General features: G+C 38.8%; 1 protein-coding gene across 1 annotated transcript; it reads right to left on the bottom strand.

Moving 5' to 3' along the window:
- Positions 1–15,688: 15,688 nt before the first annotated feature.
- Positions 15,689–16,132, bottom strand: LOC120084194 (uncharacterized). Its single transcript, XM_039040085.2, has one exon. It carries the CDS (start codon positions 16,130–16,132, stop codon positions 15,689–15,691), a length of 444 nt encoding a protein of 147 aa, XP_038896013.2.
- Between the last annotated feature and the right edge of the window lie 1,787 nt (positions 16,133–17,919).

Below are 17,919 nucleotides of genomic sequence, written 5' to 3'. Positions count from 1 at the left end.
ATTTAATACAATACAGAGGTTAGAAGAGAAATGAAGGACTCTGCGTCAAGGCTGCCAGTGGTGCCATGGATGAATGGTGGAGATGTCTCTCTCGAGCTCTATCTCTGGCGAAAGCTCCGGTCGTCACTCGGTCTGGTTTGTGGAGGTGAAGAATTCTCACTAAAAATCTTGCTCAAGCTCTCATCTGTGATCGTAAACCTCTGCTTTGAGGGCAGAAGTTCGGATGTCTTGAAATGAAGGTCCAAAGGGCTATTTATAGAGTTTAAATGCCGACAGCTACCATGATTGCGTTAGGGCTCACTGCTGCTTTTGTCGCGGTATGGGCATTGTCACATCGTCTTATCTTGTTGAGCTCCTAAAGTATGCGTCCGAGCTTGATTCAGCTGAAGTATCAACGCGTTCTACCCATCTTGCGATCGTCCTTCTATTATGGCTATTACTCTGTGGTCGCAATCTCCAAGTGATCACCGCATTCGCTTGATCACCGCAACTTCCATTCGATGACACATTCGATCACCGCAACTTCCATGCGATGGACGCATTCGATCACCGCCACTTCATGCGATGGACGCATGTGATCATCGCCACTTCCATGCGATGAACGCATGCGATCCAAATTTCAGCGCATGCATTTTTCTTTGCGATCGTCTGGCTTCAGCGCATGCGTTTGTCTGCGATTGCTTATTTCCAACACATGCGTTTGATGCCTGCGATAGCTACAAAAATAGACACTTTGGCATGGAGTAACGCATAATATTGGGGCCAGTGAGGATTTAGGTGCTAATCGACACAAAACTCAATTTTTCGCGAATTCTAAGTATTATCACTGCATTTTCTACTTATTAACACTCATAATTCTAAATAAAAGGCTTATAATAACTGGCATTTCTGCCAGTATCACAAATACTATGGCTTCTAATACTAGAATGCATGCGATATATACGATGAGTCTTTAGGACCTATACATAAGCCTCTATTCTTATTTATGCGATGAAAAAATGACACATACACAAATAAGGCGACCACATAATATTATAACCTATCTCTAGGGTGCATGCCATGCAGGTTGGCAAAAGAGCTTATCTCTAAGTCCCTATCTCTCGCTTATGTAGATCTAATCTCACTCTCTCGAGTCTAGATTCTAACCTAACTCTCTCAAGTCTTAGATTCTTTCTTTAGACTCTCTCTCGAGTAGCTCTAAAGGGTAGTTAGGCACAACATAAAACAAGATAATCGAATGCAATGAAGATCTAGGTCATGTTACTTAGTTCTTCTCAACCCATTCGATAAAATTAGCTACTCATGCGTGCTTTCAAGAGAGTGAACAGACATAGATAAAGAAGTTCCATTGTATAGATATAGAGTTGAAATACAAAATAACAATGCAAGATGAGAATAAAGAGCCTGGTAGCAATCTCTTGCTATCCAAGGCTTTTACACTGTCTTTTCTACTCTGTTGAAAAGATAGTCTCGCTCTCGCGAGAGTCGGTCCTCTCTCTACTTTCCACGCCTCTGGGTTCTCTCTCAAGCTGCCCAGAGCGATCTTCTGACATCTCTTCAATTCTCTTGCTCCATCTTTTAAATAAAAAGGAAAACTATGAACAAGGTTATTCTATCTAAGGGAAAATTATCTAACTATCTGAACTTCTTTACTAAAGGTTGCCTTCCGTATTTATAGAGCTTTGGGTGAAAGGCATCTTCTCTCTTAAGATTGCACTGATGGAATGGCATTAATTCTCTGTCTGATGCATCGAATATTTGTCACCGAAAAGCTGAGTGTACTTGCAATAGTAGTTTGTTAACGTCTTGTCAACTTAATTCGGACTCGATCGTCATCAGCTTTCTGTCCCATCATGATTTATTATGCTTTTAACCCAGATGCGCCCACCAAGTTGCAGCAATCCTTCTTGAACAGATACTTGCGAGTGCAAATCACTGCAAACCCTTGCGATAATCCTGCGTTCGACCATTGATTTCTTGTGATCGCATTTTTCGCCTTGCGTCAACGCATATTCTGCACAAAAATACAAAAGTTAATTGTTTTTATGCGATGAATGCATGCAACGGCAGTGTTACAAACTTAATGCTTTTTGGACGCAATCTTATATATTTATCAATGTAAACCTACATTATTTAGTAACTTAGCACTGTAATAACGTGCATTTCTGCCCGTGATCAAGCATCACATATCAGAATCAAACAACCACTCAATGGAGAATTGTTATAAAAAGTTATTTTTCAATCAAAGCCATGTATGAAAGAAACACTAAGACACGAATCTTTTTCGTAAATCGAAAAGTACCTTGAAAAGTTTTATCTTACTATCATTTCATCTTCCTTCTACTCTGGCTCGATCATTGGCTTGAGACATACTATTATTGCATATCAAAGAGCAACACTATCTAAGAGTGCCCAAGACTCAAACACACAAAACGTAGAAGGCATCAGTTTTACCTAGAGGGCTAACTTTCACACTCAACTGCCAGGAACCTATCACTATTTTCTCATAGGCCCTAACTGGACACGGCAAAGGTAGCTCTTTTCACCTCCATCCATGCATACACACACACAATTTTTTTTTCTGCAGGCACACTGGTTATGCCTCATTTTTATATGCATTCTTCCTTTTTTTTTTTTCAGAAGAGAAAAATAAGTAGTATAATTCTCTTTTTTTTTTTTTTTCTCACACGCAAGGCTGCTATTTTCTCACTATCTAGTTTTATTCTCAGGCACTAAAAGTTTCTCCCAAGCCAATAGAGGCTTTTAGAGGTGACAACGAAAATCTGAGATGGATAATCCGTTTCTAAGACTTTAAGGGATTTAAAACAAAATTTTTCAACCTAGGTTCATTTTACATGGTTCTCATGAATTTTTTTTTCTTTTATAAAAAGCTTAAAATTGTGAAAATTACTTCTTTTTCAGAACAAGCAACCCATTGAATGCGTCATCAAATTGTCATTGAAAGGAAACGACAAACAGAGCAAACAAAAATTTTCAAGCATTCATCATGATAGAAATTTTCAGATTTTCACTCAAATTATTAAATCACCCGAAGCATGCTTTATCCACCCCCAACTTAAAAGCTATGCATTATCCTCAATGTATATCAAGCCTTTAACTCATGCTAAGGACAAGAAGAAGAAAAAAGGGCAAGAGGGAACAGAAAAACTCACTTGGATTTTTGGGCACAAGCATGAACATTTGAAAACATTCCTTCAAGAGCCAAAATTTTGATTCTCCTAAGAGGAAAAATGAATGAAGTCAGCCTCTCTTTAATTCAAAGGAAAATAAAAGAAACAAAACAAAACAAAGAAAAAAGAGAAAAGCAAAAGAAATTCAAACTCCTGGTTGCCTCCAGGTAGTGCAACATTTAACATCTTTTGCTCGACGCCTAGTGATACGGGCTCAAGTGATAGAAGTTGGAGTTTGTTGGGTTTGTGCCCTAAAGTATCGTGTCCAATAGTTTGTAAACAACTTTGTACGAATACTTGTGATGTATAATATAAATGATATTTACTTCACTACTTGACTTTGCACATTTAGATTTTTTTTATTTTACCACAAACCAATAAACTTAATATCCCTAGTTATCTATATGTAACTTAAGCATGTATGTGGTGACATACAAGTGGATCATGTCTTGAGTGATAACCAAAATGGTCTGTAGTATATGGATATGGGAGGGAAACCTTCTCTTGGTAACACTACGGATGCGGCCCGCTTTGTGGAATGGTCACAAGTGTTGTGACTTGTCACAGATGGTCTGATCCTAATCATTCGTGTAGGGGACATGCGAGCAGGGGCGTCCTATACAAAGAGTTTGTATAAGACCTGACCACGAAGTGTTAACGTCTCATTACATAACACCATTCATAACTGAGACTTCACTTCACTAGGATGACCATAGGTAACATGACCTCAATCCTAAGTGAGTTGAGAACTCCTGCCATTGAGAGTGGTCCTTTAATTTACATGGGTGTGAGTGGCCAGAACGCCGATTCAAACCTACCATCTTGAGGATTCGTCTGACTTGGGAGCTAGGAACTCAGCTACACAAGATGGAATTCACTTCTTCCCTGAGGTAGGAGTAAGTAGATAGATAGCTCCCTTAAGGGCTGATTCCAGGGCTTGAACGATGTGACACCACACACCTTCTCATGGCCCGAGAGGTGTTCACATATAGTAGGACTATGTTGTATTGTTCATTAAAGGGATCAATGTTACTTAAGGAGGAAGATGTAATTACAGAGGCAAAACGATAAATTGGCCTGCTATAATTATGAGCATCTGTGAAGGGTCATCGTGCTGATGATTGATTATATCCAATGGACATAGAAATATATCTATGGCAAGAAGTGTTCAACTGTCAGTCGTTAATGGAATGCCTGACAGTTAACAGATGGTGGATATGTGACTAAAGAATCTAGTTAGCTATTCATGTACCGTTGGAGTTTCGAGCCATAGGTCCATAAGGTCCCCTTAGTAGCTTGGATACAAGTTGAGAGTCAGTTTTCGAGTTAATTTGAAATGTTCAAATTGACAAGAGGGAGTTCGATTATATATGATATAATTAAACGAGTTAATTAAATATGATATAGTTAACTTTATGTATGAGATACATTAATTTGGAGGAAATTAGATATAAATATGATTTATATCTAGTAGAGAAAAAATATTATAATTAATATATGATATTAATTTATAAGTAATGAATGTGATAAAATCACATTCATTGGACGGTTATAAAGAAAATGGGAAGGTGCCTCTTCATTCTAAATAACGGTGCATTATAAATAGAAGACGGTGTATAGATCTCGGTGTGCGCAAATATTGTGAAAAAGATAGTGTCATCGTTCACAAAATCAGTGCCTATACGATAGTGACTACACGATCACTTACATATACAATATTGCTAAGCAATCACATACCGATTACATCGTCGCGCGCTATTATCTAAAAGATCGTTTACCTTTTTTCTAAGCAATCGTTTAGCTCCTGATATTTACTAAACGGTCGCTTAGTTTTTCCCATACGATCGTTTAGACGATTGCTCACCCTTTTCCTACACGATCGTTTGGACAATTGTTTACCTTTTTCTACACGACCGTTTAGACGATCGCTTACTTTTACTACACGATCGTTTACTTCACCTAAACGATCAAGCATATTGTCTATGCGATAGATGACCACATCTCCCACTTGCTTGATCATTGTGTACGGTCTCTCTTCCTTCTTCCCTCTACCAAATCCGAAGAAAGCCCACACTTCAAATTCTCACTCCAAGAATACGGAGGGCTCTGAGTGGTGTTGTCTTCTCCGTTTCCTTCTGTCCGAGTGGTAACTGTTCGAGGTAGATGGTTGGGCTTCACACGCTGTGAAGAAGAAATCATCATCTGGTATGATTCTTAATCCCTTTAACATTATGAAAGTATGTTTGAATATATATGCGGTAATTCGGTCACAATGAATTGGAAAGATCCGCTTTCGCTCATAGGTACTCTTGAATAAGAGTTCCTTCAATTGGTATCAGAGCACTCGGTTTTCTGATATTCCAATTCATTATTGCAAAAGAATGGAAAATACGTTCCTAATGGGTGCATTTCTACACTGTTTAATCGTTAAATTGTTGTGGATGCGCGGATTTATGGAAATTTTCATGGATGTTAGCCTCGGTTTGATTTAATGCTTTTACATTTGCGGTTGTTTGTAAAGGCCCCTACGTTTTTTGGGCATTAATAATCGTTATTGAGTCTATATTCAAAGTCTATTTGAGTTTTGAGTCGTTCGTGAAGAAGATTGGAGCAAGTATTATGGTTCTTCAAGGAAGGAGACGATCAAGGGTTGATCGCATTGTGCAGTCGATGGGGCGTGCAATCACTATTGATCGCATTGTGTTGACAATCGGGTAAGCGATCAAAGGTTGATCACATCGTGTCGAAGATCGGTTACGCGATCACTGAGTATCGGGTAGTGTAGACCATGTGATGCTCACGTATCGCTTAACGCACACACACTGGACGATCGTTTAGGTCAGCAAGCTTCATCGCTTAGTAACTGACTAAACGATTGCTTAGTAACGCAAGGTAAATTGTTTACCTGACGCTGATCGCATATGCGATCGTTTTGGTCAGCAAGCTTCATCGCTTAGTAACTGACTAAATGATCGCTTAGTAACGCAGGGTAAATCGTTTATCTGACGCCATGTTAAGTGATCGCATAAACGATCGTTTTGGTCAGCAAGCTTCATCGCTTAGTAACTAACAAAACGATCACTTAGTAACACAAGGTAAATCGTTTACCTGACGCCACATTAAGTGATCGCATAGGCAATCGTTTTGGTCAGCAACTTCATCACTTAGTAACTAACTAAAAGATCGCTTAGTAATGCAGGGTAAATCGTTTACCTGACGCCGTGTTAAGTGATCGCATAGACGATCGTTTTGGTCAGCAAGCTTCATCGCTTAGTAACTGATTAAACGATCGCTTAGTAACACAAGGTAAATCGTTTACCTATCGCCACATTAAGTGATCGTACAAGACGATCATTTTGGTCAGCAAGCTTCATCACTTAGTAACTAACTAAACGATCGCTTAGTAACGCAGGGTAAATCGTTTACCTGTCACCACGTTGAGCGATCGCATAGACAATTAGGCTCCGTTGCCTCGTTGTTGTCTATGCAATCGTTTAAATTTGCTCCCATCGTCTAGTTTGCGCTGGACGATCGTCTACCTATGGCATTTACTACACGATGGAGTCCTTCTGGCGGTTCAAGACCCGGTTCGCCTGTGAACCGGTTTGATCGATAAAAAATGTAATAGATAGGGTTATTTCATTCCAGTTTTGTAAAGGCTCATCCTGGTCCATTAATCCTTTATTTATTACATGCGGTGTATGTTTTTAATATGTCATATGGTATGCACATATAAATAAAATCCACCTTAGGTCATGAAAATTCTCTTTATTATAAGTGTTATAATTTAGAGAAGCATGTTTTAATTTACGTAAATGCATGCTCATGCATCATATAATATAAGGGTTATATTTATGTATGCTTTATTTTTTTTAACGTTATATTTTATAAGCGTTATAAATACTTCGTTAAGTGGGATGAGTGTTTTAGTTGATTATTTTATAAATGGTTATAAAATGAAATTAAAACTATAATAATTAGTAAAAGATTAATATGTAGCAAGTCTATCTATAGTAGACCTTTTTTCGAAGGCGGGTTCTGTCTAGGTTGGGGTATTTAAGATGACGGCAATGGAACACCCTTACTTGGGAACCTACCTCGAAAGATAATTTAGATAGATTTGATGCATGCATGCAAACTAAGGCCAGTCCATTAAAGAGTTTAATGTGACTACTTGGATTTGTTTTTTTTTTTTATTTCAAAGACAAAAGTTATTTTTTGAACAAACTTTATAAATGACTTAGATCATAATCAGTAGTCGGATTGTCTAGGTTAATAAACCCCTAGGTGGAACATTCAGTGGGAGGTTCTTAGGGCATTTGATGCCTCATTTTCGCCTCTCGCGTTTCTCCCTCATAGTCCACACCGTGAGATCTACCCTCGGCCTCGAGGAACCTTTGGCATGTCCCCTCAATGGATGGTGTTTGGGTAGGTCAATATCAAGGTGGATGGAGAGAATGTTCATAGTAAGTGGGAGCGGGAAGTGCGACAGCATATCCCCCGGTCTCCCTTGTTGGATTGAATAAAGTTTTTGCGCATCACCTCATGGCACCCTAGGTGTGTCCCCCTATAGGATGGTTGTTTTGTGCGTTTCTTTATTTAATCTCCTATAAGAGGATAAGGTTACTTAGTCTCTTGTCCTAATCGTTCTTTTCCCTAGGTGAGTGCATTAGGGCGAGACTCTGAGGCTAAAAACGAGGGGTTACACTTACGCAGGATTGTTAAGGGTTAACTATTTTGGACCGAACAAATTGTGGCTATTAGGTTTAGTTCCAAGAGTTGGTTCTGCCTAATGGTTGAGAATGTCTCATCCTAGTGAAAGGCCATCTGATCACCTACCGGTGACGTTTGTCCTACCTCACTGGGCATCATTGCAAAATAGAAGTCTTTTCACTTATGGTTCTTGGAATCTGTTTTATTAAAAATTAATTGGTTAACTAAAATGTGGTTTTTGCAAAGTCTTATAATAGATTATTCATTTTATTTATTTATTTTTTTTTGCAACGTTTTTAATGGCTTCAGCCACTATCAATTTACCAAGTGTTGAAAAACTGAATGGCCTAGACTATTCAAGTTGGAATCATATTCTCACGACGATACTCATCATCACGGACCTCAAGTTTTTCCTTACGGAGGAATATCCTCCTATTCCACTTTAGAACACTACCGAAATGTTCGAGCGACGTACGAGCATTGGACATGGGCAAACGAGAAGGCTCAAGCCTATATTCTAGCCTATCTTAGCTCGTGAGATCATGGAGTCCCTACGGGGAATGTTCGGACAGCCATCTAGACAGCTCAAGCATGAGACTCTGAAATGCATCTTCAGCTCCAAAATGGAGGAAGGCACCTCTATTTATGAACACGTGCTGAAAATGATGGTCCACTTTAACGTGGCGGGGATGAATGGGTCTAAAATCGATGAGGGCAGTCAAGTTAGCGTTATCCTAAATTCATTACCGGAGAGCTTCCTCCACTTTGTTAGCAATATTATTCTTAACAAAGTGGAATACTCCCTTACTACTCTCTTCAAAAAGTTACAGAATTCAATCCTTGTTGAAAAATAAGGAGAAAAAGGGAGGTAAGGCAAATGTTGTCTTGTCCTCTAAAAAGTTCTATCGAGGTTCGACCTCAGGAACAAAGTCTACACCTTTAACTTCTAACTCTGAAAAGGGGAAGAAAAAGAAGGGTGGTAAAGGGAAAGGGAATGCGCCTGCTAACCCGCCACCTATCACCCAGAAGAAGCGTCCACCGCCGTTTGGAAAAGGAAAATGTTTCCACTATAACCAGGATGGACACTGGAAGAAGAATGGTCCTCTTTATCTAGAGAAAAAGAAGGCTGCCAAGGCTAAGACCAAGGCAGAAAAAGGGGATTAGATCCTGGCGACAGTTGGAGGCTGGTGAGATGACGTTGCGAATAGGTACCGAGCACGTCATCTCAGCTGTGGCAGTGGGAGACATCCAATTTACTTTACAGAATAAGTTTCTTATATTAAAAGTTGTCTTTATAGTTCCTGAAATATAAAGGAACCTTATTTCTGTAAAGTGTATGTTAAAATACAAGTACACTATTTCTTTTAAATTGAATAAAGTGTTTATTCCTAAGAATGGTGTTGAAATTTGTACAGCTAAACTAGAAAATAACTTGTATGTGCTAAGACCTTTAGCCGTAAGTTCCCTCCATAACATAGAGATGTTTAAATCTGCTGTAACTCAATCTAAATGCCAACGAATTTCTCCAGAACTTTGTTGGACATAGTTCGTTCGATGATGAGTTACGCTTCCTTACCAAACTCATTTTGGGGTTTCGCAGTGGTGATAATGGTATACATTCTCGACTGTGTTCCTTCTAAGAGTGTTGCAAGAACACCTCTGGAGTAGTGAAATGGGCGTAAAGCTATTTTACGTCACTTTCGCATTTGGGGTTGCCCAGCACATGTGCTTGACGCAAACCCCAAGAAGTTGGAATCACGATCGAGGTTGTGCCTCTTTATAGGCTACCCCAAAGGTACATGAGCAGGTTACTTTTATGATCCATCCGAAAACAAGGTGTTTGTTTTCATGAACACTACTTTCCTGGAGGGGAATCATATTAAAGAGCAAAGTCCACATAGTAAAGTCCTGGAGGGAAACCTTATCTTGGTAACGCTACGAATGTGGTCCACTCTGTGGAATGATCACAAGTGTTGTGACTTGTCACAGATGGTCTGATCCTGATCATTCGTGTAGGGGACATGTGATGACATGCAGAAATGCATGCCATCTTAGTCTTTTTACTTAGAATTATGAAGGTTGTTAAGCAGAAATTGCGTCGATCATGATAGGAATTCATGAGAATACGAGTTTGCGTCGATCAGCACGTCGAATCTCAGCTAACCCATTACTTTGCGTTAATTATGCGTTCAACGTTCTATTTTTGTAGCTAATACAGGAAATGAACGCAAACACGAAAACCGGACCATCGCATAGGCGACCACATGTGGAGAAACACTCCATCGTAAAGGCAACCGCATCGATCAACGCATGGATATTGCGGTAATCAGTCATATGCGTCCATCAAATGGGAGTTGTGTTGGTCAAGCGATTGCGGTCATCATGTAAAGTTGCAATATTAAGAAAATGCGGCCATTGAATGATTGCAGCTATGCAACAACACAAACTAATGAGATCAATGCAAGGTAGGTGGAATGAATGCATCAACGCATCTACCTCGAGAAAATCCAAAGCTGATACTGACATTTCACCTACCACGCGGTTGGTGGCGGAGGTTTAGAAAGGACTGATGCACCGAACGTCAGACTCAGAAAAGTCCAATTAATGCTGTCAGCGGTCCAAACTCTATAAATAGAAGTCGATAAGCAAAATTCCAAATCATCCGGGGACGATCCTTCTGAACTGGAGATTTTCTCCGCGATCCAGACAAACTGCGTAAGAAGATGACTGAGAGTTTTTCACTTCCTTCATCCATTTCGAGTGATGACCGGAGCCTTCGACCGAAGCTAGATCTCGAGAGAGTCAACTCTTTCACCCATCCATGGCACCATCGACAACCTTGACGCACATCCGCTGGAAGCAAAGTTTTGCTTCCAGCAAGTCATTTCTTTTTCCTTTCTTTTCCTAAAGTGTATTGTATTGTATGACATTTTGAATTAAGAAATTAATACAATATGTTTTCAATGCATTTCTCTATTCCTTCGACTCCATCTCCATCTTCTTGCTTAGCATCTTTACTTTCATTACAACACTTAGTGGGAGTGCTTGGGTATTGCATATTTAGTCATGTGGATTAGGAATATGAAGCATGAAGCAACCCTCCGAGAGGTGTGCGTTGCGCGAGTATGTGAGTAATCTTATTTGCTTAGTGTGAAGCTGCTGCAATGCCTGTCTATAGGCTAACACATTGCTTGTCTTTGAGTGAAGTCAGCAACAATCAACTACCCGAGAGTGTAAGTGGTTGGATGCATTAAGCAAGGTATGCATTGTTCACTAGGGATAGTAACAATCTTAGATGAGCGAAGTTTATGCGATTGTCTTGTATTATGTATGCTTCATTCATCCATTAGGGATACTCGGGAGGGTAGTCTAAGGACAGGATCTAGGCTTGGGAGAGCCATATTAGAACTCGTAATACAAGAGATAGGCACTTAGGAATGAGCACTATTTTTTATTAACGCATCGTATGCATCCTATGTTGGATTTTATGTCCTAAAACTCGTAGTTTGTAATATCATATTCTTGTTCAATAAAGTTGTTATTGAAAATCTTTAGTAAATTTAAATTCTATATTCATGAATCCAATAAACTAAGGTTCTGAGGCTATAGTTTAAGTTTGAACATTATGTAGTGACATAAATGTGGATCAAGTTCAAATATATATAGCCAAAATAGTCTATAGTATATGAATAAGGTTGTGCGCCTTATTCTGGGGACACTATGGATGCGGCCCATTTTGTAGTTAGTACAAAAAATGTGATCCTAAACCGTTCATGTGGAGACATGGAAATGGGGGCATCCTATGTAAAGAGTTTACATAAGATTGAACCATGAAATAGTCACTTTTATGTTCTAAATGCCGTTTAATGTATAAAACTGACTATTTCGTTAATTGATGACCTAGGTAACTTAATCTTAATCCTGAGCTAACTATGAACTTCTGTTCACTCGAAATTATCCTTAGATCTACATAGGTGAGGGCAACTCCTTATCGTTGAACCAATAAGCCTCCCATTTCAGGGGTAAGATCAGGTGGATAGCTGGGAACATAGGGTGCAAGATGGAATTCACTCCTACCCGTTATAGGGATTGTAGATAGGTTGTTCCTTTTAGTACTGAATCCAGGTCTTGAACAAGGGACCCACGCTCTCATTAGCCCGAGAGGGGTTCGGTTTATAGGTTCGACCTTAAACCAATTGTTCATTAGAGAAACAGTGGAACTTAAGGAATAAGATGTAGTCTCGGGGGTAAAACGATTTTTATGACCCAGCCGAGATTACGAACAACTTGTGAAGGATTAGCTTACTAATCATGGTTATATCAAATGGACATAAATATATCTATAGTGAGGGGAGTGCAACTACAGGACTATAGTGAAATGACCCGTTACTTAACGAATGTTGATTAGCTCCGTCTAAAGAGTTTAGCCAGCTAATCACGGATGGTTGGAGCCCATGATCTATAGGTCCATTAGATTCCCCTACTAGCTTATATGGAATAAACTTAGAACAGAATGATAGAATAATTCGAATTGTTCGAATTAGGTGAAGAGAGAGAAACCGACAAGTATATGTGATATAGTGGTCGATTTTTCAATTTAGAGATACAACTTAATATTTAAATGTGATTTAAATATCAAGAATATGAATACATTCATATTCGGAAGCTCGAAAATAATAGAAATGGTCAAAGATGTAAAAAGTCAAAGAGTTGACTTTTGACTTTGAAAAGCCAAACTTTAACCAACCTTATATTCGAATGTGATTTGAATTTCAAGAAAATGAATGTGGATTCATGTTGGGGAGGTCAAAATTAGTCAACACGGAAAAAATCATAAAAAGTCAAAATGTTGAATTTTTGGTCAAAGTTTGACTTGACCAAATGACTATTTTGCCCTTTGACTAAAGTTAGTAGAAAAATCCAAACTTTTGTTGGATAATTGCACTAACAAAATAGTGGGCTAGGTGTTGGCTTATAGTGGAGACATTAAGCCCACTTAGATAGTGGATTCTAGGAGTTGGATTTTTGTGAAGTTTCTTCATGCAATTTTGCATGGCCCTTTTCATAAATATGGGCTTGGGTTTTTGGATTAAAAACTTTTGGAGATTTTGCAAAATTAGTTTTTAAAATTGGGCTGAAAAAAAAAACCAAACCCAACGCAATTTCACTATACTTTTTCCATCTCTTTTTCTCTCTCTCGGGTTCTTATTCCATCGGGTCCCACAACTCGGTTCTAAGTCCAGAGAATAATAGGTCAGCTCTAGTGGTGGTCTGTTCGTGTTCGGGTGGAGATAGACGAGTTTCGGGAACTTCAAAGGTATTATTTCAAAATAACTCTAATTAATTCTTTTAGGGTTACATGTTTATTTTGGGCAATTAGAGTAAAATTGATTGTTATTTCTGTTGTGCATGTCGATATTTCCATCATCCTAGAGATAGGATACGATTGTATGCGATCACCTTGCTTTCATGCATTTTGCATCATCGCATAGGAAAAGAGTAGAGACTTAGGCATAAGATCTATGGACACTTTGCATTCAACACATGCGTCCTAGAATTAGGAGTACCGCATTTCTATTGGAAAATGACTTACGGTGGATGGTTGTAACATGATCGCATAGTCTGACGCTGATTAAGGTTGCCCTTGCGGTCACTCTTAAGTTTTTCAATGAAAACATCTCCGCATTTTATCTATTTTCCACACATTTATTTCATGTCAAGGTTTGTCGCATCTCTACCTTTCATGTATATTCTCATTATGTTGTTCTGTTAGATAGGAATAGGAGTAGGATTAACTTAGCAACATCCTTTTCATTCTTTTATTTAAACTGCTGCATACACATCACTACAAACATATAGTTACAAGTCCCTGTGTTCGACCTCAGATTACCCGAGAAACTTGCGTTTGAATTATACTTGGTTCCAGCACAACCAAACTTGTGGCAGGACGCATGGTCATCACATACATTCGTTAACGCATGACCATCGATGCATGACTATCAACGCATATCTTAGGAACATGCATCGCATACCGCATCCACGAGATTTTGGTTCTCGAGTAAAATTGACTTCCAATCCTCGTGCATCAACATGCGCGCGGGGGGGGGAAACGTCCTATACAAAGAGTTTGTATAAGATCTAACCACAAAGTGTTAACGTCTCATTATATAACAACATTCATCACTGAGACTTCACTTCAATAGGATGACCATAGGTAACATGACCTCAATCCTGAGTGAGCTGGGAACTCCTGCCATTGAGGGTGGTCCTTTGATTTGCATGGGAGCGAGTGGCAAGAACGCCAACTCAAACCTACCATTTTGGGGATTCGTCTGATTTGGGAGATGGGAACTCAGCTACACAAAATGGAACTCACTCCTTCCCCAAAGCAGGGGTAAGTAGATTGATAGCACCCTTAAGGGCTGATTCCAGGGCTTGAACGATATGGCGCCACACACCTTCTCATGACCCGAGAGGTGTTCACACATAGTAGGGCTATGTTGTATTGTTCATTAGAGGGATCAGTGGTACTTAAGAAGAAAGATGTAATTACAGGGGCAACACGGTAAATTGGCCTGCCGTAATTACGAGCATCTGTGAAGGGTCAACGTACTGATGATTGGTTATATCCAATGGACATAGAAATATATTATGGCAATAAGAGTTCAACTGTCGGTCTTTAATGGAATGTCTAGCAGTTAACGAATGGTGGATATCGTGACTAAAGAGTTTAGTTAGCTATTCACGTACCGTTGGAGCTTCGAGCCACAGGTTCATAAGGTCCCCTTGGTAGCTTGGATACAAGTTGAGAATCAGTTTTTGGGTCAGTTTGAAATGTTCAAATTGACAAGAGGGAGTTCGATTATATATGATTTAATTGAACGAGTTAATTAAATATGATATAGTTAACTTTATGTATGAGATACATTAATTTGGAGGAAACTGGATATAAATATGATTTATATCTAGTAAAGGAAAAATATTATAATTAATATATGATATTAATTTATAAGTTATGAATGTATTAAGATCACATTCATTGGACGGTTATAAAGAAAATGGGAAGGCACCTCTTTGTTCTAAATAACGGGTGAGTGCATTATAAATAGCAGACGGTGTTTTGATCTCGGTGTGTGCGGATATTGTAAAAAAAGATAGTTTCATCGTTTAGAAAATCGGTGCCTATACGATAGTGACTGTACGATCGCTTACATATACGATATTGCTAAGTGATCACATACTGATTACACAGTCGCGTGCTAATATCTAAACGATCGTTTACCTTTTTCCTAAACAATCATTTAGCTCTCGATATTTACGAAACGATCGTATAAACGATCGCTTAGTCTTTCCTACGCGATCGTTTGCACGATCGCTCACCCTTTTCCTATACGATCGTTTACCTTTTCCTACATGATCGTTTAGATGATCGCTTACTTTTACTACATGATTGTATACTTCACCTAAACAATCAAGCATATTATCTATGCGATAGACGATCGCATCTCCTACTTGCTTGATCATTATATACGGTCTCTCTTCCTCCTTCCCTCTATCAAATCTGCACAAAGCCCATACTTTGAATTCTCACTCCAAGAATACTGAGGGCTCTGAGTGGTGTTGTCTTCTCCATTTCCTTCTGTCAGAGTGGTGACTGTTCGAGTTAGACGGTTGGGCTTCAGACTCGCTATGAAGAAGAAATCTTCATCTGGTATGATTTCTTGATCCCTTTAGCATTATGAAAATATGTTTGAATGTATATGCGGTAATTCTGTCACAATAAATTAGAGTTCCTTCAGAGTCAATGTGAATCTCGAGCAAACAATGTTGACTTTTCCTTCATTGAAAATTTTAAGGTGGTGCCTGTTCACTTTGAACTCCTTCCCTGTCTCCGGACTCCTAATCTCCACTACACCATAAGGAAACAAGTTAATAACCTCAAAGAGACCAAGCCATTTAGATTTTAGTTTACCGGGCATAAGTGATAGCCTTGGATTCAAGAGCAACACTGTCTGTCCAACTCGAAATTCCTTCCTCAAAAGACCCTTATCATGTATTAATTTCGACTTTTCCTTGTACACTCTTGAGTTCTCATAAGCTTCCAAGCAAAGTCCCTCCAATTCCTTTAGTTTCAATAATCTCTCCTCACCGGCTTGGGCTAAGCCCATGTTGAAAGAACTCTTTTCAGAGAGAACTAATGAGTGGAAGGAGATCGCTCCAAACCCCATTGTGACAGAACATACACATTTACAAACATACAACAACAGTTATGCATAAACTTGAAATTACAGCATGCTTCCAAAGGAAAAAACTAGAGATCAAGTGAACATAGCCTTGAAGAACTTTTCTTCTCGTATTCCTCGATCAAACAGCACGAACGCAACGCCTCAGCAATATCCTCAAACAGCAACGAGTAACACTAGACACTCAACTCTCGAACAGTAAACATACACCACCATGAGGCTACCTTGGTATTCTCAGTGTGAGAATCCAGGAGTTGTGGGCTCTGTATGGATTTGGTAGAGTGAAGGAGGAATTAAATGATCATGTAGACGATTGAGTAAATGGGAGAAGACAGAAGTCTATCATGTAGACTTTGGTACTTGATCGTTTAAAAGTGAGCGACTATCATACAGAAAAGCTCGATGCACGATCGTTTACATAAGCTATTGTATAGCTTTTGGTTAATACACATTCGATTATCGTTCGATTATGAAAAAATGAAACCGTTTTTTATTTTATCCATCAGTTACCATAACTGATTACTACTTCCCACTAAGTTGGTTATTAGGAGAAAAAACCAAAACCAATTATCTCATAATTTATTTAGTTATAAATAAATATTATATTTATAACCTACAGTTGTAATATCACATCTCATGCAATATATAAACCATAGTTCTTTTTTTCCTTTGTGGCATTTCATATAATTCCTCCAATTAATGTATTTAATACATTAAATCAATTATATCACATATAATTGAATCAATTTAATTATATTATATATAATCAAATTCCCTCTTGTTAATTTGAACACTTCAAACTAACCCAAAAACTTATTCTCAATATGAATCCATTGAGCTACCAAGGGGACCTTATGGACCTGTAGCTTGAAGCTCCAATGGTACGTGAATAATTGATTAAGCTCTTTAATCACGATATCCACCATCTGTTAACTATCAGTCACTCAACTAAAGACCGACAGTTGCACTCTTCACGCTATTGATATATTTCTGTGTCCATTGGATTAATCAATCATTAGAACGATGACCCTTCAAAAATTGCTCGCAAGTACAGGTAGGCCAATTTACTATTTTGCCTCTTTAATTACATCTAACTCCTTAAGTACCACTGATTCCTCTAATGAACAATACATCATAGTCCTACTATGAGTAAACACTTCTCGGGCCAAGAGAAGGTGTAGCACCACTTTCTTTAAGTCCCGGAATCAGCCCTTAAGAGAGCAATTTATCTACTTATCCCTATTTCGAGCAAGGAGTGAATTCCGTCTTGTGTAGCTTAGTTCCCAGCTCCCCAACTAAATGAATCCCAAAGTGGTAGGTTTGAGTCGGCGATCTGGCCACTCGCACCCATGCAAATCAAAGGACCGCCCTCATAGGTAGGAGTTTCCAACTCACTCAGGATTAAGGTTATGTTACCTATGGTCATCTTAATGAAATGAAAGTCTCTGTCATGAACGGCATTATATCACGAGACTAAACATTTCATGGTCTAGTCTTATACAATCTCTTTTGTATAGAGCATCCCCCATCGCATGTTTAATACATTAGTGGTCAAGATCAAACCATTTGTAGCACTTTACAACACATGTAACATCTATAAAGCGGGCCACACTCGTAGCATCACCAAGATAATATTTCCCTCCTTTATCCATATACTACAGACCATTTAGGTTATCACTTAAAACACGATCCATTTGTATGTCTCCAAATACATGCTTAAGTTATAACGACAACAAGGGATCTTAGTTTATTGGTTTGTGGTTAATGCAACT

This window comes from Benincasa hispida, chromosome 8 (genome assembly GCF_027475165.1).
Source record: "Benincasa hispida cultivar pf3 chromosome 8, pf3_genome.v1.1, whole genome shotgun sequence".
In the NCBI taxonomy this organism is placed as follows: Eukaryota; Viridiplantae; Streptophyta; class Magnoliopsida; order Cucurbitales; family Cucurbitaceae; genus Benincasa; species Benincasa hispida.
The sequence above is the reverse complement of the archived record's forward strand: the minus strand, read 5'-3'. Positions and strand labels throughout refer to the sequence as shown.

Excerpts from the sequence above, each read along its gene's own strand:
- LOC120084194 (XM_039040085.2), bottom strand. The coding sequence starts at position 16,132 with ATGGGGTTTGGAGCGATCTCCTTCCACTCATTAGTTCTCTCTGAAAAG.